Here is a 26,811-nt window from a genome sequence, read left to right as displayed (position 1 = left end):
CGATTTACTTACTCCAGGAGAGAATGCTTAAGTCATGGAACCCAGAAGATCAGTTGGCCAGAGATGTATTTCACGAAGTTTAATCTGTAACTGATTCTGTCATTGAGTCCCAGAATATTGAGGTGAAATGTGAACTGACCAGTTAAAAATATCATATATATATTTTTATAATATATATAAAGGAGGAATATATAAAGGAGGAAGAAAACTTTTGCTTTTTATTTTAAATTTTTCTGTATTGGTTGAACTTCTGTAAAGATAATGTATTTGTGTATTATTTGTAAATTCCAAAGTTGAGCAGAGACTAAAAGAAAAACAAAACAAAGAAATTTCATACTGATTTCAGTAATTTCTCAATCCAATACTGGCTTAAGAGATTTCATAGAATTAAGTTAAAAATATAATTTGTATTTGAATAACTTTAATTTTAAAAAGTCATGAATGGAGATTAGAAGATGGAATAAATCATGAGGTTGGCTTAGCAAATCAAAGGTAACCATAAAAACTCTGTTCATCATATAGCTAACTTCTAAAATTTATTTAAAAGATTTTACATGGTTCTTTTCATTTACTCTCAGAAATGGTGATTAAAAATTTGTAGATATATATGTAATTCATCTACCAAAGCTACTCCTGTCATGGAATATGATATTTTGTGTACCACTCATCATTTTAAAAATTTTTTCCTACTCTTCTTTCTATTTCCCCAATCTTCCAAATTAGTTCATTGTTAAGTTTGCCTTACATTGTAAACTACTTCAATTTTTTTCTTTTTTTGTTTAAAAGCAGTCATAAATAAAAAGATAACATATATATTCTCAAACTTTAATGTCAAGAAAGATGCTTGTTAACACCCAGGATAGAGTCCTAGAGATTCCAATAAAATGTTCTGAGTCATACCTGTGTTCACTTTAACAGCATCCCTGATGATTCTAATGCAAGTGGTCTGTGGACCACACTTTTAAAAGCCTGGTTTAAAGTACCTTTCCTCCAGCAAACCTAAGAGCCGCTTTAATTGTAAGTCCATAGGCAGGAACATGTTCTGTGTTGAACTTTTCACACATTCAATCCACACATTTATTCACTCTGAGAATCTTAGCTGGATTTGTTTGTTTAATTTAAACTCAACCCATTAGTGAACTATCATTCTAGTGTCAGGTAGTAGGAATTAAAGGAATGAAATTATTTGGAGGTTAAAATAGATTTTTATCAAACTTTTCCACAGGATGAGATCATTGGTCTTTAATGTCTATTGGAATAAGCATTTTATAGTTTGAACAAGGAACCTTGATATATAGCATTCCAAAATATTTTTAAAGTTATTTTTGACAAATAATTAGGCTAAGAATTTGTGGGTTATGGTGGTGAGGTATCTGGCAGCATGGAGTGGAGGAAGGAGTGAGAGAAAGGGACAGGAAACCATAAATCTCCTCAATGAAGAACTAAATGGAGGCTGGGAAAGTAAGTGACTTACCACCTCTTGCTCAGGAAGTGGCAGAATCATGAATCAAATGTTTAATTTCACAGAATCCAAAAATCTATAAAATATGAAGTTTTCCTCTGAAGTATACACTATTTCAGACCATATGCTGAAAATGTATAAACACATTCAGAATAGTTCAAATAAATCCATGAATGCTAGATCTCAGTGGAACAATAAGGGAAAATTTGAGTGCAGTGTACTATCACAGGGATGTGCTGTATCACAGTAGAGTCACTTTTTTGCCCACATTCTGTATCACAAAGAGTAAGTTGCCAGCATAAGCCATTACTCTAACGTCCGTTATGTATAAACACTTGTTTTACATTTAACAGAAGAAATTTCTATAAGCTCCATCAAACATTGAACTTTTGGGATTTTATATCAACTTCTACATTCACCTTCTACAAATAAATATTTTCATGGATGATGGACTGTATCCCCTTTCATGTTATTACCTTTATCAGGGAATGTTGTTCAGCAGTTTCATTTAGCATAATAGTCTTTACTCCATATGGTCAGGACAGCATTTTTCCCCTGAAGAAAGCAACTTGGGAGACGCTTGACCAAGCCAATATGGGAAGATGGTGATCAAATACTTGACCATTTTCCCATGATAATTCATTTTGCTTTTAAGAAAGATTTTAGAATGCCTTAAGTTTTATTCACATTGAACCTACCAGTTGTCTGTTTTGTATTTTAGACAATATTCTAGCATATCTGGAAGGTCAGAGTTAAATTGTCTTAACTTTTTTCTATTCTGCAAGCAGGATATATACAGACTAAAGATAATTGTTGCTGTGTTGTTGTAGCTTACTTTCATATTTTGTCACACAGTCTACTCTAAATAATTTTTTAAATGTATGAAATTATTCATAATTTAAATAACCAGCAAACTAAAGCTATACTGCTATATTACCTGGGGGGGAATGTATTTTTTGTTAGATTCTCATTTTGATAATCTTATCTTCATTTCAGCTTCCTGAGCAATACAGTAGAGCAGTGAGTTTTAGTTTAAAATTCACTTTATTGAACCGATGCTATTTAAATTCTAAAATTTTTTCTAAAAAGACAGAGGCAGAAAATTTTTTAAAGCTTTATTTTCTAATTATAAAATACAATAAAATACAGGAAATTAAAATGATTTTATATTCTACAAACATAGAAAAATGTGATAAAGAACATAAATATTACTATCAATCTAATTATGATTATCATGCCCCTTTTTCACATTTTCCAGTCCTTTTTTCTAGAAATTCTTTTACATTTTACAGTATCTTGTTACTCTTCAGGGATATGTCTTAGGTTATCTTTTCCCATTCTATGTCTCATTCATTCTCACAGTTTTAGTTGCAGGTGGGAAGTTGGAAGTTTGTTTGGCTTCTTTGAATGTGTCCTGTTGGTCCCACAAGGGCCAGGCTTTGAAGGGCCTTGTGCTCGAGTTAATGCTCTGTTGCCACCATCTTGAAATTCTTACTGCTGTTTCATCAAGGGGGCTTGTATTTTTATTTTTCACTGCATCCCACAAAGTACATCATTGGTGTTGGTTGTTTGAGATGATAGTAAAATCCAGCCTCTTCCATTTTCAGAGCCAAGAGCCTTGTTATAGTTTCCCTCAGCCAAAGAGGAAGAATGCCATTTTCTTTGCACAAAGGTGTCTGCAGCTTCCACATCTCTGTCTGAGAGTCTGAGACCTTATTGAGGAGTGACTTGGTCTAATTATCTGTCCAGAAATATTAATTTTTTCCCTTAAATTATGAAATTATGAATTATAGGCTACCAGTAATCCTGACTATAGATATTCCAGAGCTTTCTAAGTTTTTACCTCTTGCTGAATCCCTTTTCTGAGTGTCATATACACATTTCCACTGCCTTGGCTATTTCCAGTGGGGTAAGCTACAGGCAATTTAATCTCAGACTGCACAAAACTGAAACTCCATCCTTTTTCCTCTGAAAACTGCTTTATAATTTCTATATTGGCTGTTGGATACTCACCTACACACCCTCAGTAGAAACGTGGGAGGTACTTTGTCTTTTTCCTCCTTTTTCTCTGTAGCCATCTAGATCATCAAGAACAGTCAGTTCTGCTCCTTAAACTGCTTTTAATCCCTCTGCCCCTGCTTCATTACTCAAGCTCGAGTTATCCCAACAAGAGTTTGAAATCAGTTTCATTTTAGCTTGAAATCAGTTTTAGTTTGAAATCAGTTTTTGTTTCTCTTTTACAAACTATTCTCCAATGTAGTTCAAGGAGTGGTGATTTTTTTAAAAAAAATTGTATCTGGTCATTTCATTTTCCTTTTAAAAACTCATAGGATGACATATCTTCTAAACAAGGCTTCTAAAGCCATTGAAGCTTTCAGTATCATCTTTCATTACGGCCTATTCTTTCTATCCCAATTACCTCTCCTTTTCATTACTCTGCATTTCAACACTTTATACTGAATTTCTTTAAAAGTTTCTGCCGTACTAAGGTCTTTCACTTCCAGCCTCTTTACCGGCTTATCTCTCTGCTTAGCTCATTTCTCCCTCAGATTTTCCTTGGTGTCCATTCCCACCACCATTTGGATTAGCTAACTTTTAGCTTTTTTTTTTTTTTAATTTTTTAAAGTTTTATTGAGTATAGTTGATTTACAATGTTATGGAGTTCCTGTTGTGGTGCAGTGGGTTAAGAATGTCACTACAGTGGCTTGGGTTGCTGTGGAGGCATGGATTTGATCCCAGGCCTGGCACAATGCATTAAGGGACCTGGCATTAAAGGATCTGGCATTGCTGCAGCAGTGCTGTAGGTCACACCTGGGGCCTGGATTCAATCCCTGACCCAGGAACTTCCATGTGCCATGGGTGCGGCCATTAAAAAAAATATATAAAACTGTGATGATTTCTGCTGTACAACAAAGTGATACCATTGTGCATATACACATATCCATCCTTTTTCAGACTCCACTTTTAGACATCAGTCAGGTTCTTGTTTTCCTCCCCAATATCAGCATACACATACTCCACCAACCTTACTTCTTGACTTTATTTTCTAGGAAAATTCTTCTACTACTCTGTAGCAACATTGGTAGCCTACCAATTTTTAATATGCCAGATATGCAACTTTATTAAGTGGCTTTACACTTACTAGATGACTTCTCTCCCATGACCCTTTACTTCCATGTTTGACTAACTCTTCCATCTCATTCAAGCCTTTGCTCATGAGGCCTGCCTACCCTGACTATCTCATTTTATAATGGAGGTGCCCAAACTTGGCCCCATGTAACCAAGCCATTTGCATTTATTGACCCCCTTGACATGGCTCTTTCTTTCCATTTTTGTTTACCATAAAACTTATAATCTTCTTTCCAATATTCTATATGACTTAAGCATATTTTTTGTTTACTCTGTATTGTCTGTGTATACCCTCCCCCACCATAAGTGAAAACTTCATGAGAGTGGACGTCTTTGTCTGTTTTGTTCACTGATGTATCCTGAGAGCCACAGATAAATATTTTAAACATAGTTCTGGGTATTTTCACAGAGCTGACCCTTACATTTAAGTTATTATTTCAAAGTATATGTAATATTTTGAAATATTGATGCATTGTTGTCAATTTTTTGCATAAATGTTACACCGACTTATATTCCAATCAATAGTTAATGAATCCATTTTTCTGAGTCTTCAATAGAAAAGCATATTCCAGGAGTTCCCGTCTTGGCACAGCAGAAATGAATCCGACTAGGAACCACGAGGTTGCGGGTTCGATCCTTGGCCTCACTCAGCAGGTTAAGGATCTGGCATTGTGAGCTGTGATGTAGGTCATGGAGGGGGCTCAGATCTAGTGTTGCTGTGGCTGTGGTGTATGTAGGCTGGCAGCTACAGCTCTGATTAGACCCCTAGCCTGGGAACCTCCATATGCAGTGGATGTGGCCCTAGAAAGACAAAAAAAAAAAGAAAAGAAAAAAATATTCCAAACTAAACTATATTATGAGTGAGAAATGACATATTTCAAAACAGTTTTATAATTTTTGATTATTCAGTGATTGAACATTACTTGTATTTTTAATCACTGAAATTTATTTTTTCTTTCATGAAACTGTTTTATAATCTTTGTATAATTTTCTATTTGGATGTTAGCATTTTCCTTGTATCTTTTGCACATTAATTACATTATCCCTTTAACTTAAAATGTCTGACTAAAAATCTAGCGCTATTTTTCTAATAATTTGTTTTCTGCCCTTTTTTTGTTTATTGCCTATGCTAGGTTCATAAACACTTATTTTGAAGTTTATTGACCTCACTAGCAGAACTGAGGGCATTTTTTTTTCTCTTTGACCTTTATTTTCTATTGTTCTTTTGTATAAAGCCTGCTTTTGTCTTAGAATTAGTCTAGGCTGTGCCTATTATTTCTCAAAGCACTTTTAGGTGCTTCCTTTTTTTCATATTTCCTCTGTAGACTAACTTCAGGTCACTATTCTGAGTGATTAGATTGCTTTGATTTGTTTTGAGAAATGATGATATAGTACAAAGCATCATTGACACAGTGCTGATTTATATGAGGTGGTAAGATTTTGAAATTAAGTTGAATGTCTTGTCCTAGTGAATTTATAATGGCTCATTTGAGTGTGTTTTAGGGTGGTATAAATGTATCCTGGCAAGAGTATGGAGTGAAATCAGCTAGTTATATGATCTTGCAAATTGGTTTAAATTCTTATTATTTGTAATTAAACAAATATTTTCTCAGCTGTATGCAAAGCTAAAAATACATGTGAAGTACTAGAAATAAAACCATACTCCTTCTGCACATGAACATATGGTCTTATGAAGAGGACAGACAAATAAACAGTCGATTATGCCTCAGCACGATAAGTGCTAAAATAAAGTGTAAGGGTGCTGTGGGAGCAAATAAGGATTCCCAATACAATCCCAGGGGGCACAGGGAAGATTATCTAGAGGAAGGAAAAGGCTGTGCTGAGGCCCAGTTTGTAAGGACTTAGACGAAATTGTAGAGAAGATAAAAAAAGGGGCAAGAAATCCACAGGCAACCATGGCCACTTTAAAATGATAATATATTTTAAAGAAATTTTAAAAATTAGGTAGTGATGCAAAAATGACTCATTGTGAGCACTATTGTTTTTATCTTTGAGCTTGTTCTAGATGCATAGATATGTCGCTTGAAAATTACATTTCTATTTATGAATATTACAGCTTTCCTCTTTTTATTATTAATAAAGAAGTCTATTACAAAGAAAAAAGCTACTATGTTTATTTTCCTAGCTTACATTTTTTATATAAGTATAATGTTATTTTCTGTTGAATAAAGAAAATGTATTGCTTAAAATATAATTAAGATTTCTGCACATTCTAATTTATAGATCTTGTCTTCTATCTTTAGGGAAATCTATATATAGTATAATATAATATATACATAAAATATGTTATATATTATATATAATCTCCAAAAGTAAGAAAAAGGATGTGTTACAAACCACTTCTATTATTGTATTCTAGTTTCAGTAAAGATGATAGATTTAAGGACAAGTCCCTATGGTAAATTTAAATAGTTATAAATTAAGACAAAACTAAGAATAAAGAGCAGGAGATTATTTGTAAATTCAAAGTTTCATTATCTTTATCTAAAAGAATGTTGATTCTAGTTAGAATTACTAGAATCACTCTTTGAAGTAAATTCTTTGTATATATTTTATAATATCATTACAATTATGACACAGTGGAAAACATGTTTGTTTTTTAATCTTTCATAGTGACAAGTAGAACATGAGTTTTGTATTGAAAATACATCATCCACTTGAATTGCAAAGAAGATAAGCCTTTTCCCACTAATTTCAATTAATAGATTTTTAAACTATTTTTATAAACTTTGATGAACAGTTTTACAGTCATTAGGGTTTGTGCATTTTAATTTTGATACTTCAAAGAGTGAATAAAATTCTTTCTAAATCTAGGTTTCAGTTCACAAAATGTACATAAGTCAAAATGTATCAATATGACTTTCCCTTGTACACTTTACTGCCTGACTGGAAAAAATATATACATATCATTGTAAAAGCATCTTCAGAGATTTAACTGGTACTCTAGGAGACAAGTCTATTTGACCATAAAATTCAAAAAAAATTATATACTTAAAAAGACATACAGTCCACATTAATACATACTGTTCACTTAGTGCTGCATTTTCTACATACCACTTAATAGTAGTTTCTCTGTGAATCTCATTGATGACATGATAGTAGAATCTTTCAAGAGGTATGATTATTTCTTCATATATTTAACTAACTTGTTTATTTAAATTTTCTAAATGAATATGGCCCTTCTGATTTGCATGTTAACAGAAAAACTATTACCTCTACATCCTAGTCATCTAGAGTTGCTAAAACAAAATACTGTAGACTGAGTAGCTTAAAGAATACGTATATTTCTCACACTTCTTAGAGACTCAGAAGTCCGGGATCAAAATGCTGACAGATTTGGTGTCTGGTGAGGACTCTCCTCCTTGTTTCAAAATGGCAGCATTCTTACTGTATCTTCATAAGGCAAAGAGAGAGAGAGGTTGTGATCTCTTGATATAAAAGCAGTCATCTGGCCATAAGGACTCTACCCTTGGAGTTCCCTGGTGGCCTAGTGGTTAAGGATCCTGCATTGTCATGCTGTGACTTGGATCACGGGTGTGGCAAGGATTCCATCCCTCTCCCAGGAACTTCTGCATGCCGTGGATGCAGCTCCATTTCCAGGTGCTATCACATGGAAAGTTAATGCTTCAAAATGAATTTGGGGAAGACAAACTCCATTCCATAGCATTTTCTTTGAAAGCATGGTTATCTATAAATCTGGTTGGTAGATAACAGACGTTCTAAAATCCTTAGAAGAGCTTTGTGGTATTGGGTGCATCTATAGAAATTTTGAGAATGTTTTTGTCTACCGTCAGGATAGAAATGTTGTCCTCTCAGCTGCTGCATTTCAAAAAATGATTTGTGGATATTTGAAATTTAATTTTAAAAGTTTTAGGATTTTTCTCATTCCCTATATACAACCCAGAAATTAGGCCCTTGAATATACCCATTCCCTTTAGGAAATGCTGATTCTTTTTGAAGACTATTAGGAAAGGGGGTTATAGAATGCTGATTCTTTTTGAAGAGTATTAGGAAAGGGGGTTATAGAGGTAGATATATTAAAATTTTTCACCCTTGTTAGTCTTAAATAAAAATGTATGTTTTTCTTTCTAAATAAACTGAGCATAATACAAAAATATTCTCCTCTATACACTCTCATACTACATAAATATACCAGAGGATTGAAATAATGTGGAGTCCAAAATCGATGCTGGATTTAGCAGAAAACATGACAGTTATTTGTGAGTTCCAAAGCAGGGTAAAAGCCCAGATAATAATGATAGTAATCTTTTGGACTCCTCCATTTAGAACTTGTCAGAAATACTGAATTCTACTGAGTTTAACTCATGCCAACTCAATTGGAATATATCCAAATCTATAGTTTTTAGAATGAATTTTGGCTCAGTCTAGGTGTCTGTTACAGGATTAGCCCATTAGCTCAAATTGATAATGGTCTTGAACTCCTTAAAACACAGTGGGATTTATGTCGTTGGGTCCAATATAAGAGGAAAGCAATATTTTTTATTAGTTCTAAACAGTCTAAAAAACTCAAAATAGTCTGCACCATCATAAAAAGAATGTTACCAATCCTGCAATATTTTTAAAAAATCTGTGAGCATAGCATGCATTCGAAACATAGAAACCAAGTTCTTATGTTTAATAGAAACTTTATAATTACAGAATATATGAAAATGACAATCGTAATTAAAGTGTTTTAAATACTTATTATATATAACTGAAGTTTAATCACTAGTTTATTTTACCCACTCCTTATGCAAACCACTATCACATTATTGATACTCAAACAACAAAGAAACATAGAGTTCAATTAATTTATACTGGAGGAAAATAAAAATATGATTGAAATAATTCAGATTTTTAAAACCATACAAATTATTTTTGAGTTAAGACCTGTATTGCAGTCATTGTGTGCTACTTATTTTACATAAAATTGAAACTGAATTAATATTAACAGATAGTAAATTTCACTCATCCATTCTCCAATCATTCAATGTATTTACTGTAATTAACAGTGTGTCAATGACTTTGAGCTACTGAGAGAGTAAGATATGATCCTTCCCATCAAGTTTTTATTTTAAAGGAGAAAATGGCAAGAGAGAATCATAAAAGTGGTCAAATATGATAACCAGAAGTAAATGATGGTGAGGCTCAGAGAATGTGATGTTGATGAGGCTTGAAATGTACACAGTGGCCAGATCACGAAGGGTCCTATGTGCAACATGTAGTTGACCTTTAACTCAAATTTATTGGAACATTGTTGAAGGTTTTGAACCAGGAATGGTGTATTATATCTGTGTTTGAGAAAGAGAAAACCCTAATTGCAGGGTACAGGAGGGCAAATCTGGAGAGATGGGAATAATTTAGGAAGTTTTAAAATAACCCAAGTGAAAGATGAAGATTGTCTGAATTAAGGAGTTTGCCATTCAAGAACTTTTACAGAGGGAGATTTAGAAAGTTGTCACTAATTAAATGTGGAGGAGGAGGGAACAGAGTAAGGCTGGCATTACCCTGATGGAAGGTTTCTCTGAAGCTTGGTAAGTATTAGTCCCTGCAGAGAATTCAACTTGGATGTGGTAGGTGAGAGGTATAGCTTTGGACATCTTCAGAATGACTAGCTGAGAGTTTTAAAATTAAGAGGGTTGTCTTCAGTATCGGTCAAGGTAATGGAGTTCGCTGACTATAAGTAATTATTGAAGATAAGGAAGTGGAAGTCCCTCAAGGAGAGTGTGTAGAGTGAAATGGAGTAATCTCAACTCCTAGAGAGAGCAGAGAATGTATAGCTTCAGGACATTAAATGTAATAGACCAGAGAACTGGGAGGAAGCAAGGGGCAATAAAGAACCCTGAATATCAGAAACAGAGAAAACAGAGTGTCAAGAAGGAGTAGATACCACTTGGTGAATGTCATTTGGAAATGGCTCAATGGATGGCAACAGATATGTGCCAATTTTATTGTGAATGTTTTCTGTTGACAGGAGATACCAGGTTCTAAAGTGTTTAAGAGTTGAATATAAAGGGAAAAAGTAAAGAATGAGTTAACATGTTTTCAGTATATTTGAGAAGAGAGTAGATATTATTAAAGTAGGTGGAATATAATATAGGTGCAATGTATAATTTTTTTAAATACATGTAGGAGAGATTTAAGCATGCTTAAATGTTGATGAGGAAAAATTCAGGGAAGAGTCTGAGAAGGAAGAGAGGGAATAATTAATGAAGAAAGGTCACTGAGCATGTAGTGAGACAAAAAAAAAAAAAAAAAAAAAAAAACAGAGAAAAAGAGACATGTCATGCTTCACAGCAAGAAGGAAAGAATGTAACCATGTTTGCAAATGGCAGTATCTTTTCAGTAAAATTGGAAGTTAAATATTTTCTTGGGAAGATGTGAGCAGGCAAGACATGGTAGACTTTGGGAGACAGGAGGGTTTGGGAATTAGATATGCACAGTCTAAGATCATGCTAATGTCACTAAACAGAATTGAAAACATAGTTGATGTTAAAACCATGAGCTAGTTGTGCAGTTGTGGGGTTCTCTCTAGCAGTATATATAGATGTCCATATATAAGAGTGAGGATGTGAACAGTCAATATTGAAAAGGGTTATTACCATGAAACTGTAGAAGAAAAGAAAATTGACAATTTTGATAAGATATTGGTTGAAATAATGGATTTTTTTGGTCAGACTGGGTAATGAAGAAAGTGATGATGGGCAGAACAGAGAGTGGAAGAAAACAGAATTTTTAAAGACTGTCTCCATTTTTTTTTAAAGAGTTCATTGAGAGTAAGACAATGAAAAGTAAAGGCTAGATAGAAAGATGTCATCAGAAATAAAGGACAAGCTACAATAATGACCATGTTTACTTGGATGCTGATAATGTAACTGAAGTGTGACAAAGCATGGTAGATATTCTGGAATTAGTAGGTACCAAAATTACAAACAAAATTATCTATATAAGTTTATTTCATTATGCATACGTGATAAGTATTCTCTTCAAATCAGAATTCCCATCCTTTTATCCACCAAACAAGAATTTGGAAAAGTATATAACAATCCAAATTTCCCTTTTAATAAAATATGGCACTTACTTCTAAACTGGGAACTTCTCCCCTCCCTCCTTCCTTCTCCCTTCCTAGTCTCACCCATTAACCTACTGACCTAAACAAATGCCCACCCCAAACAAAGGTATAAACTGAGACTAAGTGTGATTACTGCAACACGTGTTAATTATGATAACTCCGCAGTAGGTCTAATGAAAAATGAGTCCTTCTTGAAACAGGTAAGTGGTCTATAGAGAAAAAAGTGTTATGTGAGTGTGTGGTGGAGGTGAGGCCATGAGCACTGAAGAATCCTGAGCCTAGCATTCTGTATAGAGCCACTATTTGATAGGTGGGTTCTGGTGATAAGAAAAATCAAGTTTATACAAATTTCCTTATTGCTTTTAAGGGTCCTTCCATATTTATCAGTTTATGTAATTCTTATGATAATTCTGATTCAATGCTTCAGGTGGTCTGCCAAGTATCATGACACACTATTGTCTGAGTTGATGAAGCATTATAATGCATACTTAGTTCTGGAAGGTGTCCAACTAGTGAATTTGAAATCATGCTGGTTTCCAATAGATCATATCTTACTCAAATGTTTCCTGAGTTGCTAGCCACTTTGCCAACTCTTGTTTATTTTTGAAGTTTTAGTTTATCTTTTGGGAGGTTGCAATAATAATATCTCTTTCTCACGTACTAGGTTTCATCAAACGGCATAAGGTGTGGTTTATTCACTAAGATCTGTAGTTCTATTTTATTGGCTTTATACCAAAAATCATGTACTCAGAGTTTTCTTTCCAAGACATTTGCTAAGACAGTGAACCAGTACCACTTTTTCTTCCAGAGCATCGATGACACAAATCCACTCAAATAAATTAGTATTTTGAACTTGACTGGCTTATCTGGCCAGAATAGCTAGATGACATGCCAGTGCATGATGTAACTCTGATGGCCACTACTAAAAAGTTACGAAGAAGTATTACTTTTATCTTAACAGTTTTTTTCAGAAGCCAGCACTGCTTTCTCTTGTCTCCCTTACTGATTTCTGGCAAATGGTGGAATGTGCTGTTTGCATGACCTTTCTTGATTATTCATGATGAATGGAGCCTGAGGATGTTGAGAAAAATATTGTGCAACTTATCTAAGTATAATGACCTCTATCGTATTTTATTTTACCACATATTTATATTACCGTTGGGTTTCTTTAATTTTATTTTACTTGTTTTATCAACAAAGGTTTAGGGAAACTACTTAGTGTTTTACTTCAAGTTTCTCTTCTATTTGTAGTGTGTGTGTGTGAGAGAGAGAGAGAGAGATGGTACTTTCCTTGTGTGTTTCATTTTTTTTTAATTGCACTTTTTTTTCTAAAGAAAAAAGCATTATGGAATTTTACACGTAGAACGTACTTCAGAGTTAATTTGCCCCATTTCCTTTCTTTTAGTGGAAAAGATAAGGCAAATTTTTAGAAACTGATCCATGCAGAATTGTAGTCTTCTGATTTGAAGCAATGAGTCATGTCCCTAGTAGACAAACTTTTAGGCCCTTACATGGCAAAAACTTTTTGGTTAGTAAGTGCCTTTTGATTTCATGTTAACTTTTTTATTTTACAAAATAATTGCTCAAAGATTTGAAAAAATATATACTGTGTACAAAGCAATTTTTTTTTTTTTGGTCTTTTTGTCTTTTTTAGGGCCGCACCTGCCACATATGGAGGTTCCCAGGCTAGGGGTCTCATCAGAGCTATAGCCATTGGCCTACACCACAGCCACAGCAATGCCAGATCTGAGCCGCATTTGCGTTCTACACCATAGCTCATGGCAATGCCGGATCCTTAACCCAATGAGCAAGGCCAGGGATCAAACCCGCCACCTCATGGTTCCTAGTCGGATTTGTTTCCGCTGCACCACAACGGGAACTCCTATACCAAGCAATTTAATGTTCATGCAGATATATATGACACGTTTTAAAGATTTTTATCACACTACGTGTTTAAATATTATAAGCCAAAAAAATTGGTTGAGATATCAAATATTTATCATCACTTGTGAATTTAACAAAATTCTTTAATGTGAGATCAAAAATACTGGAGTGGATTCTCTCATAGAATATATAGAAAAAGGAAAATATCACAATGTACAATATTACTCAGGGATGTATATAAAAATATATTAGTAAGAGACTACTAAAATATATTATGCATTTTATACATGTCTGGTAGATAATTTAATAGAATTTGATTAACTGAGGATTAATACAAAAATTCTGGATGATACATGAATAGAATGGAAATATATGTCATATTCTTACTTGGTAATTTCAAAGCAATTCAATAATTATTTATTGACTAATTCCACAGGCTCCTGTCTATGGAAAAACAATTTACAGAATATATAAAATGAGTTTAAACATCTTCTGCTTTGTTTGCTTTTTATAACTCAGTTACCAGAGATTATACACTGAAGTGGTCTTCTCTCTGTTTTAAGGGTGTTCATTGTTTAAACAAATTTTAAAATACAAATTTCTGCATAAAGTCTTCAAAGTAAAATATCTGTCCTTACTAAAATTAGGTACATTTCTCTATTCCTTTGGTGCATTTTTGCTCTTCAAAAAGCATAAATCCATGTGATTGATTTTGTATGAAGATGAAATGAACTGCATAGTAATAAAACTGGAATACTTTTACTATGTATAGCTCAAAAGTCAGGAATAACTAAATTTATACTTACTGGAGCATGTAACATATTACAAATTTGGTGAGACAGCAGTTATACAAAAAAGAGAGAGCAAACAAAAGATTGACATAAAACTATAAAGATAAAAATGAGACTATTATTAGTATTATGTTATTTCTAAAATGAAATATTCCCTAGTCCCCTCCAAAAACATACTGTTAGGGAAATATCATTTGAAACTAATTCAGCGCTATGTAGAACCGATGGAATATTGCTATTAGTTTGATTTTTAACCCTCTTTCTCTACACATATGCACAAGTATACATACACACATTTACATAACCACTCAGATAGTTTTCTTATCATTATTACTGTGTACTAGATAATAAAAAGATAATATTAAGATTTTTTCATTAAAAATTAACTTTAACTTTTGGATTTTCTCGACAAGATATGCAAAAAAATCAGAAAATTTATCACATTTCATTAAATCAATACCTTATTGCTAATTTCATGAAAGTAAATGCTGATTAGTAAAAAGTGTGTAAGCATCAGAAAGCCTTCATACCATATTAGAATAACATTCAAAGATCATACAATATGTATTTGTTTTTATTTTCTTCATTAAATATTTCAGTAGTTGCACAAATTGTATATATTGTCTACATTTACAGCCATTTAAATTTGTAATAGAGGAATAGACAGTAATCTTAAATCATTTAATTTTAATTAATTTCATTTTTTATCATACTAATCCATCCAACTCTCTTCCTAATAGGGCCCTTTTCAGTATTCATTTGTAATTTGATTTTCTAAAAGTGTAGGCTATTTCTTAAAGCAAATTAAGCACATGAGGGTTATGCTTGCTCTTTTGTTTTTTCTAGGGCACTCTCTAATATTTAGATTTTCTGTTATACTGCATAGTGCTCTTGTACTGCATAGTGCTCTTATAACATTCTTAAGGAATTTTTTAAATGTGAAGATGTCATTATAGTCATTTTTAAAAATGTAACCTATCATAAGAATTTTCATTTCTGAACTATTCCCATTTTTCAGATGATACTGACTTGAAATTCCAAGGAATATTAATGATCTTAGTAGAAATGCTTCATTGCAATTAGGTACTCATTAACACTGACCCATTTATGCAGATTCATTGTTAGATGAATAACCTCTATGGGAGAAAAACCATTTGCTGAGCAGCACTCTATACCACCAAACATTGTGCTTCCCAGTTTTCAAAGTCTGTACTTTTATCACTCACACCGTCACTGTTTTCTGTCATTGTTTCCTACCAGAAAATCTTCAAAGAATCCCGTATTACTTTACCATTTTTCCTATGTTTTCTTATTAACTCATGATCTTTGCTTTTTCTCAGTTACCAAGGCTAACAAACAATTTTTGCATTGAGATGCCTTTTGTAAATGTTTAGGTAGAAGGAATTAAAATCCTATGTAAAAATATGTATGATCAGAAATGCCTGATATATTTAACAGCATCAAAGTAATGAAACAAATTCATACAGTCTAGATGATAGTCAAGGTCAAAGATAGTTAAGAATCATGATAATTATTTACAACTAAAATAAGGGTAAAATGTATTTATTTTTGTTTTACATATGCATATAAGACAAATATAAACAGTTCATATTTGTTGAAGAACTCTGTAGACACAATCAAAATAATTCATGCCAAGTCAGCTGTCTACTTTATTTTTTAAGTCATGATTGGTAATAGTACGTTCTGTCCCATAACTATACTTCTGTAAGTATGTAGTTGTAATGACTATGTAAGTGCTGTTTAGTTTATACTGCAGAGTCATGTGATAAGACATAGCCTTTTCCATAGTTCCAATGATATGATATCTGCCACTTCAAAAAGAATGCTCAAATAGATGCTTTTTTTTTTTCTTTTGGTCTTTTTAGAGCCACACCCACGGCATATGGAGTTTCCCAGGCTAGGGGTCCAATCAGAGCTATAGCTGCCAGCCTAAGCCACAGCCACAGCAAATGCCAGATCCGAGCCATGTCTGCGACCTACACCACAGCTCACGGCAACGCCAGATCCTTAGCCCACTGAGCAAGGCCAGGGATCGAACCCGCAACCTCATGGTTCCTGGTCAGATTTGTTAACCACTGAGCCACAACGAGAACTCTGAGATGCATATTTTTTAAAGATTTGGGGAAATGTAGTCGGCCTTAAATATCTTCACAGTCCCCCAATGTGTGTGAGAGAGGAGGAGGGAAGAAAGCACAGAGTAGCTCTGACACATATGTTTTTCAGGAAGTCAGATTTTGCACCAGGGGGTAATTTGCTCACGTAGCTGTGGAAGGAAAACCACAAGAGCAGGCCAACTCTCTTTCAGTCTCAAAGTTCCAGTGAGGTGAAATGAGAGGCCCAGTTGGATGGCTGAAGATTATGAACTGGCCATTCTGAATGAGATCCCAGATAGAGCAGGGGATTGCTAAGATTAGTCCAATGACTATAATTATGCCAGTGTCCCAAGAGATCTCTGTGAAGAATGCTCTTCTCTCTTATACCAGATAAAACCTGCACTTTACATAAGGCATAGTAGGATAATCTGGATCATTTTCAAGGTAAGAAAATCACAGAAAGCGCCATCATAAAATATTGATTTTACTATTGATTAGGACTACTACATATTGAATTCTGGATATATGTTAGCTGTGAAACAGACTGAGTAGCTAACTTTGTTTTCTTGTGTTCTGGGTCAGCATGACATCTAAAAGATAGATCAAGTTGTACAGTTACAAATATATAAATAGAAACCAAGGGATTTGACCTTATTTTAAACCTTAAAAATAAGAGTGTTCTATGTCAAGAGAGCCATTTCTGCCCATTTTATTTTCGTAATGTTACTTTGCTGAGTGTTCTAAAAGAACGTTTGAAGGCTTCATCAATGTTGAGATCATAGAAACAACCTAGCCCATAAATGATTCCTATCTTGAAATCAAAGGTTAAGGACAGATCAGTATATTCCATGACAAGTCTTAAATTACTCTTGACTTTTTTTTTTTGATGAGGTAAAGCATAGTAGACCAAAAGGTTAAGGATAGGATAAGGCCCGCTGATTTCATAGATGGGTTCTTAGATAGAGATATCCCCTGAACCCAATTTATCAAGAAAAAAATGTGGAAGCATTTCGAAATCACTCTGCTAATTTATAGCTATCTGCTATACAGCACAGTTTGGGATTTGACCTTTTCAGAACAGAATGGATTATACATTGCTCCCGGGAAATACATTAAAAAAATTTATACCTCTGGTGAAAAATTCTGCAAATGTTAGGGCAGGATTTGGGATTCTGAATCAAATTATCTTACTCAGAGCATTCATCAGCTATTCTGTTAGAGTTACTAGAGTTGAACTTGGCAGAGTTCTACAACTATAATATTATAAAAAGAATTCAGTAAGTATTTATGACCAACTTCTCTCATTGAAGTCATATGAACAATGCAGTTTTCTGAGCTGGGCAGTTGTAAAGCACAGTGCCTTCCTTGATATTTTGTAGTCTGGTTTTGGTGAAAATAAAATTAAAGAGCTGCTTTAAAAACTTATTTTAATTACTTTTTTTCTGTTGACTTTTATAAATACCACTTTAAACATATTGCTGGTGGGTCAAAATGGTCTGTCTTTCTGCTACCCACACTCTGAGCACTAAAATAAGGTTTCAGGTCAGACTACCTGAAAGGTATAATGAAGTTATATTTTTAATTTTCTGGTTTAAAGCACGTAAACAAAAACTTTACACTCTTAAGGTCATAAAAGTTTACTTTTGATGTTTTTGTTAACCCCCTGAGACATTGTCATTAGCTCGTTTGTCAACAATTTACTGCCATCCATAGTGCCATTTTTTGTGTGAAGTCAGGTTTACATTGCAGTAGCACTAAGATAATTATGATGTAATTGATGTAGGTAGTAATTTGTACTTTAGGATGCCTACCTCGTAGAAGGAAAAAATATTAATTAATCAGTGATGTTGGATGCTTGACAGGAAGTTGAGTAGTCATACTGAAACTTATCTTACAAGCTGCTCTTGGACAATAAGAAGTTGTGGCCATTTTTAAAGGAGACCAGATGTTTCCTTCTTTGTGTAGCATGACTGTCTGCAGATGTATGCACTTCATAAGGAAATAGTCTTCTCATTCCAAATCTTTCCTGAACAAGATTTTAACAGAGCCATTAATAATCTACCATATGATTCAGCTGTCACACTTCTGGGTATTTATCCAAAGAATACTCAAACACTGACTTGAAAAGATATATGCACCTTTGTGTTGAAGCAGTATTATTTACAATAACTAAGACATGGAAACAACCTAAGTGCCTATCAGTGGATGAATGGATAAAGATGTGATAGACAAATAAATGGAATACTACTCAGCTATAAAAAAGCTGGAATCTTGTAATTTGCAACATCATGGACCTTGAGGGTATTTTGCTAAGTGAAATGATTCAGATAAGGCAAGACTAATACAATATGATTTCACTCCTATATGGAATATAAAAAATAAATAACCAAACAAAAACCTAAAATAAATGAACAAACCAAATCAAACAAAAACAAACAAATAGATCCAGAGAACAATGTAATGATTACCAGAGGGGAAAGGACACCAGGGGTGGGCAAAATTGGTAAAGGAGATCAACTCTATGGTGATGGATGGAAACTAAGTTTTTGGTGACAAGCATGCTGTGGTGTATACAGAAGTAGAAATATAATGTTGTGTACATAAAACTCATATTGTGTTACAAACCAATGTTACCTCAATAAAAAACAAATATATGAGCAACTGGTCACATGTGAAGCTTTTGCCTGCCAGGGTGTATTAATTATAAAAGCTCAATCAGATTGGGCCCAGGCACTATTTGTAGGCATCAAAAATAGTGTTATATACATTATTGTGTTCTGTTGTCAGGTAGATCAGGATTGAGCTACATGGATTTGACTGGTTATAATTGCCTCTGATTTTAGCCAGTGCCAAAATAGCCTGTACTTCTTTCAATGTTAGATTTTGGGATGACTCCAAAAAGTAAGATCGCTTTTGAACACATAATGCTAAAGGTTGAAAAGGAAGACTGATTAGGCATTCATTATGTGAGCTGTCTATTATATAGTAGAGTTAGTATATAAATCTAGCAATCCTATGATTACTAACATTGTGAAGTTGGGAATGGAAATAGGGTAGAAGTTGGCTTAATTCTAGGGATTATCCTGAATGGTAGGAGTTGAGTAATCACATGGAAGCAAAAAAAAAAAAAAAAAATTGTGTTTCTAATATATTATGAAAGACCTTATGACCCCATTAACTTCTTTTATGAAAATAATGGTTCTATTTATCTGGAAAACAGTTTAGAAATAACAGGATTTTCTTAAAGGAGTTGGTGAATAATTATTAAAATGTGTTATTTTATTTCAGTAAATAATCCCTTAAGACCCCACTAAAAACTATTAAAATGGATAAACAATGAGGCCCTGCTGTATAGCACAGGGAGCTATATCTAGTCTCTTGGGATATACCATGATGGCAAATAATATTAAAGAAGATAATATGTATATATATAACTGGGTCTCTTGCTATACAACAGAAACTGGTACAATATAGTAAGCAAGTTATACTTTTTAATATTTTTTTAAAAAGACCACATAAAAAATTCAAATTCCTGAAAAATAAAGTATAAAATGCATAAAAGTCAGCCATACTGAGAAGGGGCCCTTGTTCTCTGTAACATCCCAGACTTCACTCTATAGTCTGATAGTTGAATGATGGTTGCTACCCATTTATTTATAATTTATAGACATTGACAGTTTCAGATATTATTTACTTCTAATCATAAGGAGATTAGTTTCTTGTCTGATCCACAAGTTTATATTCTGTAATTTTACCCCATTTCTCAATTATGTAACACTTACCCAGAAGACATTTCAAACATTTTGTCAGGAAATACTTATATATAAATGTATAATTCTATCTCTAAACAAACAAAAAAAAATCTGTGGTGATTTTCTTTTAGTACTTTAATAGTAGAAAGCTTTTTAATAGTATTTTACTGTATTATTTTTAATGAGAAGTTATTAAAATGTTGGTATAATTTTTATTTACAAATTCAGTGACCAAGAAATATCAGAGGGAATAAAAAGGGCCTTTTCTATGGGTTTTCCAAATACAAAACCAAATTTTAAAGTGTTCGAAAGGAAATAAAAATCTTAATGCTTTAAAATAAATTATTGCTTAGCAGTCTGATATCAAAATATGTGATCTGTTGACTTTAAAATCCATGATATCAGTCTTACATGTAAAAAAATACAAAACAGTGTGTACATTCCTACAAAGAAGGATTTTTTTTTTTTTGCTCACTGTAATTACAGTGTCCAAAAGGAAAATTGTTTAAAGAAAGAATTAATGGCTAATAGAAATATATCAAAAAGAAAAACAATTAAAGACAGATTGGGTGATTTTATAAATGCAAAATCCCAGCTGTGCTGTCATGTTACCTCTACATACTTCAACATGCATTTCTTAAGAATTATAGAAGTTTCTTTACCAAATATAATTCTAAATTTGTGGGGTTTTTTCCCTATTTCTCAAATAATTTCTCAAAATGTGGTATGCTCCTTATTTCAAAAATAGACCATTCTTTTGGTGAATTATACAAAATGTGTTGTTTCTGTGTATTTATGTATATTTATTAATTTTATTTATTAACTCAGTAGACTTTTAGCAATTAAAAAATTGTTCTAGAATACATATCTGCCCCCAAGTGGATTTTGTTGTTCTAGACTAGGTGAAATATTAGTAGAAACTAACTGTGTTAGCAATGGAGCAGTGATATATGAGCTACCAAAGAAAGCTTTCTGGTTCTGAATGAGAAGTTATAGATATAGAGCTGTATGTAAGTTTCCACTTCTAAAATTCTGATGGAGAATGTTCATTTGTCATAATTTTTGTGCTTTCTGAGATTATCTCTCCTATCATAATGGATTGTGTGAAAATATAAATAAGGTTTCACAGAAAAAGGGAAATCTGTACCATACATATAATACAATAAAATAGCAAATTTTAATTTTTTCAAATATTGCAGAGTTTTTTTTAAAACCATTCAGAGACCTTTCATCTCAGAGTCACTATTCATTTTCAGTCTACACAATGAAAGAAGTACCTCTACCCATATAGCTATAAAATTTACTGCAGTTAATTCTCAATCTTACTTTATGTTATGCAATCAAACCACTTTTGCTAATGGTTGTCAGTCCTTGGGTGATTTTTTTTGGTTCTTCAACAAATCCACAATGGATGAAAAGCAGAGAAAAATGCGCCCATCATTTGTCAAACGTATTAACTTGTTTTAAGTCACCTTTGCTAAAATGCTTGAAAGGACAATAAATGAAAACTACTGGCGAAAGCAGTATTCTTCCAGACAAGACCTATACATTTAATGTATTCATGGCATCTCTGTTCCCATGTGGAAAACCCACAGTTGGTTGTAATACTCAGAGTCGTCAGGCCTCAGTGTAAGGATAACACTGTAATCTGTTCCTACTTGTAAAAGTTATTCCTGTGTTTTTATTAAATCAGTACTTGCACTGCATGATGTCAGTGCCACCTGACATTGGTGGTATTCTTGACTTTTAAAAACTTGATTATAAAAATTGATCTTATATTTTGGTCCACAGATTTTCCATATGACTTACGATCTCGCTAGCGCTGTGGTGAGAATTTTTAACCTCATCGGCATGATGCTGCTCCTATGCCACTGGGATGGCTGTCTTCAATTTTTAGTGCCACTACTGCAGGACTTCCCACCAGATTGCTGGGTGTCTCTAAATGAGATGGTTGTAAGTAATTCATACTATTTTACACAGCATTTTCTACATTTGGCCAAAAAGTTCTAAATATTTATGTTAGAATGATCTAATTAGCCTACGTAAATTGTAAGAGAAAACTTGATTTTGTTTCTATGGATATAAAATCAGATGTTATGAATTCCTCTTTCTGCAACAAAATTTTATTTACATAAAATGTTCTGGGGCAATGTGTATGTTACAGCATCTGTTTTCAGATAGCTTACATAGTATACATTGAGACATATGGACACATGCACATATAATCATCGTACAACGTTCTTTTAAAAATGCCTACTGCTCAGAAAACTTCTTTCTTTCAGCAGAGTTTTAGCATTTACTGTGTTCAAGACATGCAATTCTGGGTGTTATTAAACATGAAGACACATGTATATCAGTATAATCACAAACAAGATTTGTATGACATGCAATCATAGTTCAGATAGCATGTCCTTCCAGTGAAAACATCGTGGAAAAGATAGCTTTTAAACTTTACCATTAAAAATTTGTAAATACAAATACATCTGTGAGGTAGAAATTTGATTTACATAGACAAGTGTGCTTGTATTCACTTTTAATGTTAAAAGCTTATGTTTGGATATATGTAGTGAAACAAAGGATTTGAAACAATGATGAATATTTTAAATATATATATTCACAAATATTTGTTCTCTCTTTAAGTTCTTATTTTATTCTTGCATTATATTTTAATTACCTTACATTTAATAAAACATTAACTATGTGTTAGAATAGCCTTCTCTTATGTTTGACCTTTTATAGGAGGTAAATTTTATGAGACTTTAACAAAATTTTAACTGGCGTAAATTGAATAGCCTCTTCTTTCCCAAACTGTTCTGTTATTAATTTCATAGCTTATTATTGTAGAAATGACATGGACATCTTAAGAACATTTTTTCCTCCTAGTAAGTATAGCTCAGGCTTTATATTTTAAGGCAAGAGAGATTTACAGCGTATGTTAAGAATAACGTCTTTTTTTCTCTTTCTTTGCCTCTATATTTTCGACCCTTTCTTCTTTCCTCCTTCCCTTTCTCCATTTTTTTATTCCTTTCACTCATTTCTTGGAACTTGATAGTTACGTGGATCTCTCCTTCACTTCATTCATATCTACTTAAATGTTGCTGATTCACAGAAACCTTCCCTGACTACCTTGATATATTACCCAATTTGTTTATATTTTAAAAGAATTTAGCAATGCACACACACACACACACACACACACACAGGCATGCACACACTCACAGACACACACACACATTGTTATTTGTATTTTTTCTGTGTTCCTCACACCGGAATGTAAGTTCCATTCAATTAAAAAATTTGTCTGGGAGTTCCCGTCGTGGCGCAGTGGTTAACGAATCCGACTAAGAACCATGAGGTTGCGGATTCGGTCCCTGCCCTTGCTCAGTGGGTTAACGATCCGGCGTTGCCGTGAGCTGTGGTGTAGGTTGCAGACGCAGCTCGGATCCCGAGTTGCTGTGGCTCTGGTGTAGGCCGGTGGCTACAGCTCCGGGTCGACCCCTAGCCTGGGAACCTCCATATGCCGTGGGAGCAGCCCAAAGAAACAGCAAAAAGACAAACAAACAAACAAACAAAAAATTTGTCTGAATTTTGTGCTTTGCTTTATCTCCAGTGCTTAGAATAGTGCCAGACATGGTAATTTGTTGTAACCTAGTCACTTATCAGAAAAAGCTTAAGAAATGTTCTATGTGGAACTTTCTAAATCTAAAAAAGTAATCCAAGGAGTTTGATCAGCTCACTATTCTTGCTTATAGATCTGTCACTTCTCTTATCACTGAAGAAGCAAAACATAAAGACAGCTCTAAGATATGTGGGGATGCGAAAAAAACAACAGCTCTATAATCTGGCTACAGACTAAGTAAATAGTATAAAAAATACTAACTCTGCTGCCAAAAGATGATTCATCATTGGCACCAACTAATACTTGTTTGCAAATAATTGTTATTTAAAATTTTCCCTAGGTATCTTTCAAAAATAGCAATTGTCCTTATTGAAAGAGAAAAGGGACTGTTTTTAGGTATCCATAAATTGTGTATAATTGTACAATTATAATGATGGGAAATAATGAAGGAAAATTTTGATATCTTTCTCATATTTCTTTAAATGCCTCCGAATGTGCTCATTTGTGCCTGTGCCTGTGTTTGTATTTAATCTTACATAGTCAAACTTTTGTTATATCCTGTTGTTATATCCTGAATTTACAATTTGCTTCTTGGGTTTTTTTTTTTTTCTTTTTGGCTGCAGTTTTACCTAGGAAATTGGCTTGTATTTTCTTTCACATTTATTTAATATTATTTCCATGTTTTTTGTAGGAAAGAGTTAAGTCGTATGTTTAACTATAAGGACCAGAAATTCTTCTGTATTGTAAATATTGGTTATATAAAGGAAATAACAGTCATAAAAAAGACAGTTTTTAATCAATAATCTCAGTGGTGTCATTTGACCTTGAAGATATTATTTCCTCTTAAAGCTATTTTCTTGAAAACCTTCCATCCATCATAACAAAGCAAAGTATATTTATATACAGAGAGAGTTATAAGGAGAAGTGAAAATCCAATGTAAGAAAAAACACCCTACATTTACATATCATGCTTACTATATTCAAGCCCCAGTGCTTTGAGGAATGCTATCTTACTTGGTCCTCACAGCAGAAGGATAAGGTAGGCACAATTCTTCCTCATTTTGAAGTTCAGAAAGCTGAAATGTTTAGAGGTTACACTACATGTTCAGTGTCACACATGCAGTAGAGTACAGAATCAACAATAGAATGCATACCCATCTGACTCCATAATTTCTGTTCTAAACCATGTTAGGTTACCTTATGCTGCATAGATTATAAAAATCAGTCAAAGAAAAGTCACAAAAAAAGAAACCCGTAGTCACAGCATACTGGTTGTAGTATAAAGTCACTTTAAATCAGCATTTGAGCTGTGACACTAAGAAGTGGGATGATTGGGGAGTTTGAGGTTGGTAGATGCAAACTATTACATTTAAACTGCATAAGCAATGAGGTCCTACTGTACAGCACAGGGAACTATATCCAGTCTCTTGGGATAGAACATGATGGAAGCTGGTATGAGAAGAAAAACGTATATGTGTATGTATAACTGGGTCACTATGCTGTACAGCAGAAATTGACACAACACTGTAAATTAACTATACTCTAATAAAAATAATAATAAAGAAAGCAAAAAAAAAAAAAGTGGCAAGGCTGATATGCGATGTAGATTTAGGGAAACAAAATCAAAGGAAAGCCAAAACTGAGAAGCCAGGTCAGGGTGGATGCAGGACTTATTAGTCATTCGGGGGTTTGGGACTGACAATTATTCTTTATGATTTGACACTGGTACTAAATGATTTAAGATAAAGACTAGGTAGAATGTTCAGTGAATTTTTTTATACCTTCCTTCTTTCCATAGCTTGTGTTTTTAAATTATTTACATTTTTAAATATTATTTTGAATCCTCTTTAACCATATTTGCATTTATAACTATATTCTTAACTCTGTATGTATTTTAAATATTTCATAAACACATTTGCATGTATATCTATATCCCTATCTCAATGTGTATTTAAATCCTTCTTAACAATATTTGTATTTATATCCTTATCTATATTTACACATCACTAGCTAGTTGTCTGTATATGCCCTATGATAAGAAATTTAGAGCCATTGCCATAAACATACTATATTACTAACTGGTAATTTGTTCTATATATTTATTGTTATACCAAGTATCGGCAATCTGCATTTTATTCCATAGAAGTAAATTCAATTGCTTTTAGCTAATTCCTTTCTAGCCCTTATAAATTCCACTAAAATAATTCCTTAATTGCTGTTTTCTTAAAAATTCAGTCACTAACCATGGTGGACTACTTGAACTGATGAGGTAGGAGATACTGACTTGCACAATGCAATCTGAGCAGATTAATCTTGCTCTGCATTTGTAGTATTTGCTTTTCATCCATTCAGCAAATGTTTGAAGTATAGATTTCTGCCTGAATGAAAATCTTGGCTTTGCCAGATAATTAATGTTTAATAAGATTAATTTTGAAAATCTTGTCATTCCCATGATATTTTGTGACTATGTTTTAGATGTCTCACAGACACTTAGATTGTAACAGTTCATTATTAAAGGGATTAAAGGCAATAGGGTTTTGGTTTAAATTATAAAATACTATAAAATATTCATTCGAGAGTCTAAGAAAATTAAAAAATGTGATGCCTCAGAACTGCATATTGATTTTGACATAACTTAGGGAATGACTTTACAGAATAAATAAGAATTTCCAGCTAAATAATACATTCCTAGATCAATATTTCTCTGGTTGAATTCTGCAGGTTTAGTCTCAAGGAGTCCACAGGTTTTCTCTCAGCCATATTGTAAATGTATGGATAATGTTGGCAATAGTTTGAAATGTTTCAATGTAAGCATATTATGAATTTAGTATCATCTGCCCTAAACATGGTGTCTGGATTTATTTTCTGTAGTTGAAGTGCATTGTGCCATGAGGTGTTATATAAAATAATTCTGACATATAGACTTAGTAAATAAATAAATAAACCATTCATACCAAATGAAGGCTA

The 26,811-nt window shown here is 33.2% G+C and overlaps 1 protein-coding gene across 2 annotated transcripts in view; it reads left to right on the top strand.

Annotated features, from left to right (window-relative positions):
* HCN1 (hyperpolarization activated cyclic nucleotide gated potassium channel 1) overlaps positions 1–26,811 on the top strand; it is a 369,562-nt gene that overhangs the window by 172,179 nt on the left and 170,572 nt on the right. For both annotated transcript variants that reach the window (XM_021077110.1, XM_021077111.1), the window contains exon 3: positions 22,017–22,178. In XM_021077110.1, coding sequence (XP_020932769.1) covers positions 22,017–22,178 — 162 coding nt within the window. The remainder of the gene's footprint in view (positions 1–22,016; positions 22,179–26,811) is intronic.

The sequence above is a fragment of the Sus scrofa genome, chromosome 16 (assembly GCF_000003025.6).
Source record: "Sus scrofa isolate TJ Tabasco breed Duroc chromosome 16, Sscrofa11.1, whole genome shotgun sequence".
Classification (NCBI taxonomy): domain Eukaryota; kingdom Metazoa; phylum Chordata; class Mammalia; order Artiodactyla; family Suidae; genus Sus; species Sus scrofa.
Note: the sequence above shows the minus strand (reverse complement) of the source record. Positions and strands in the feature narration are given on the sequence as shown.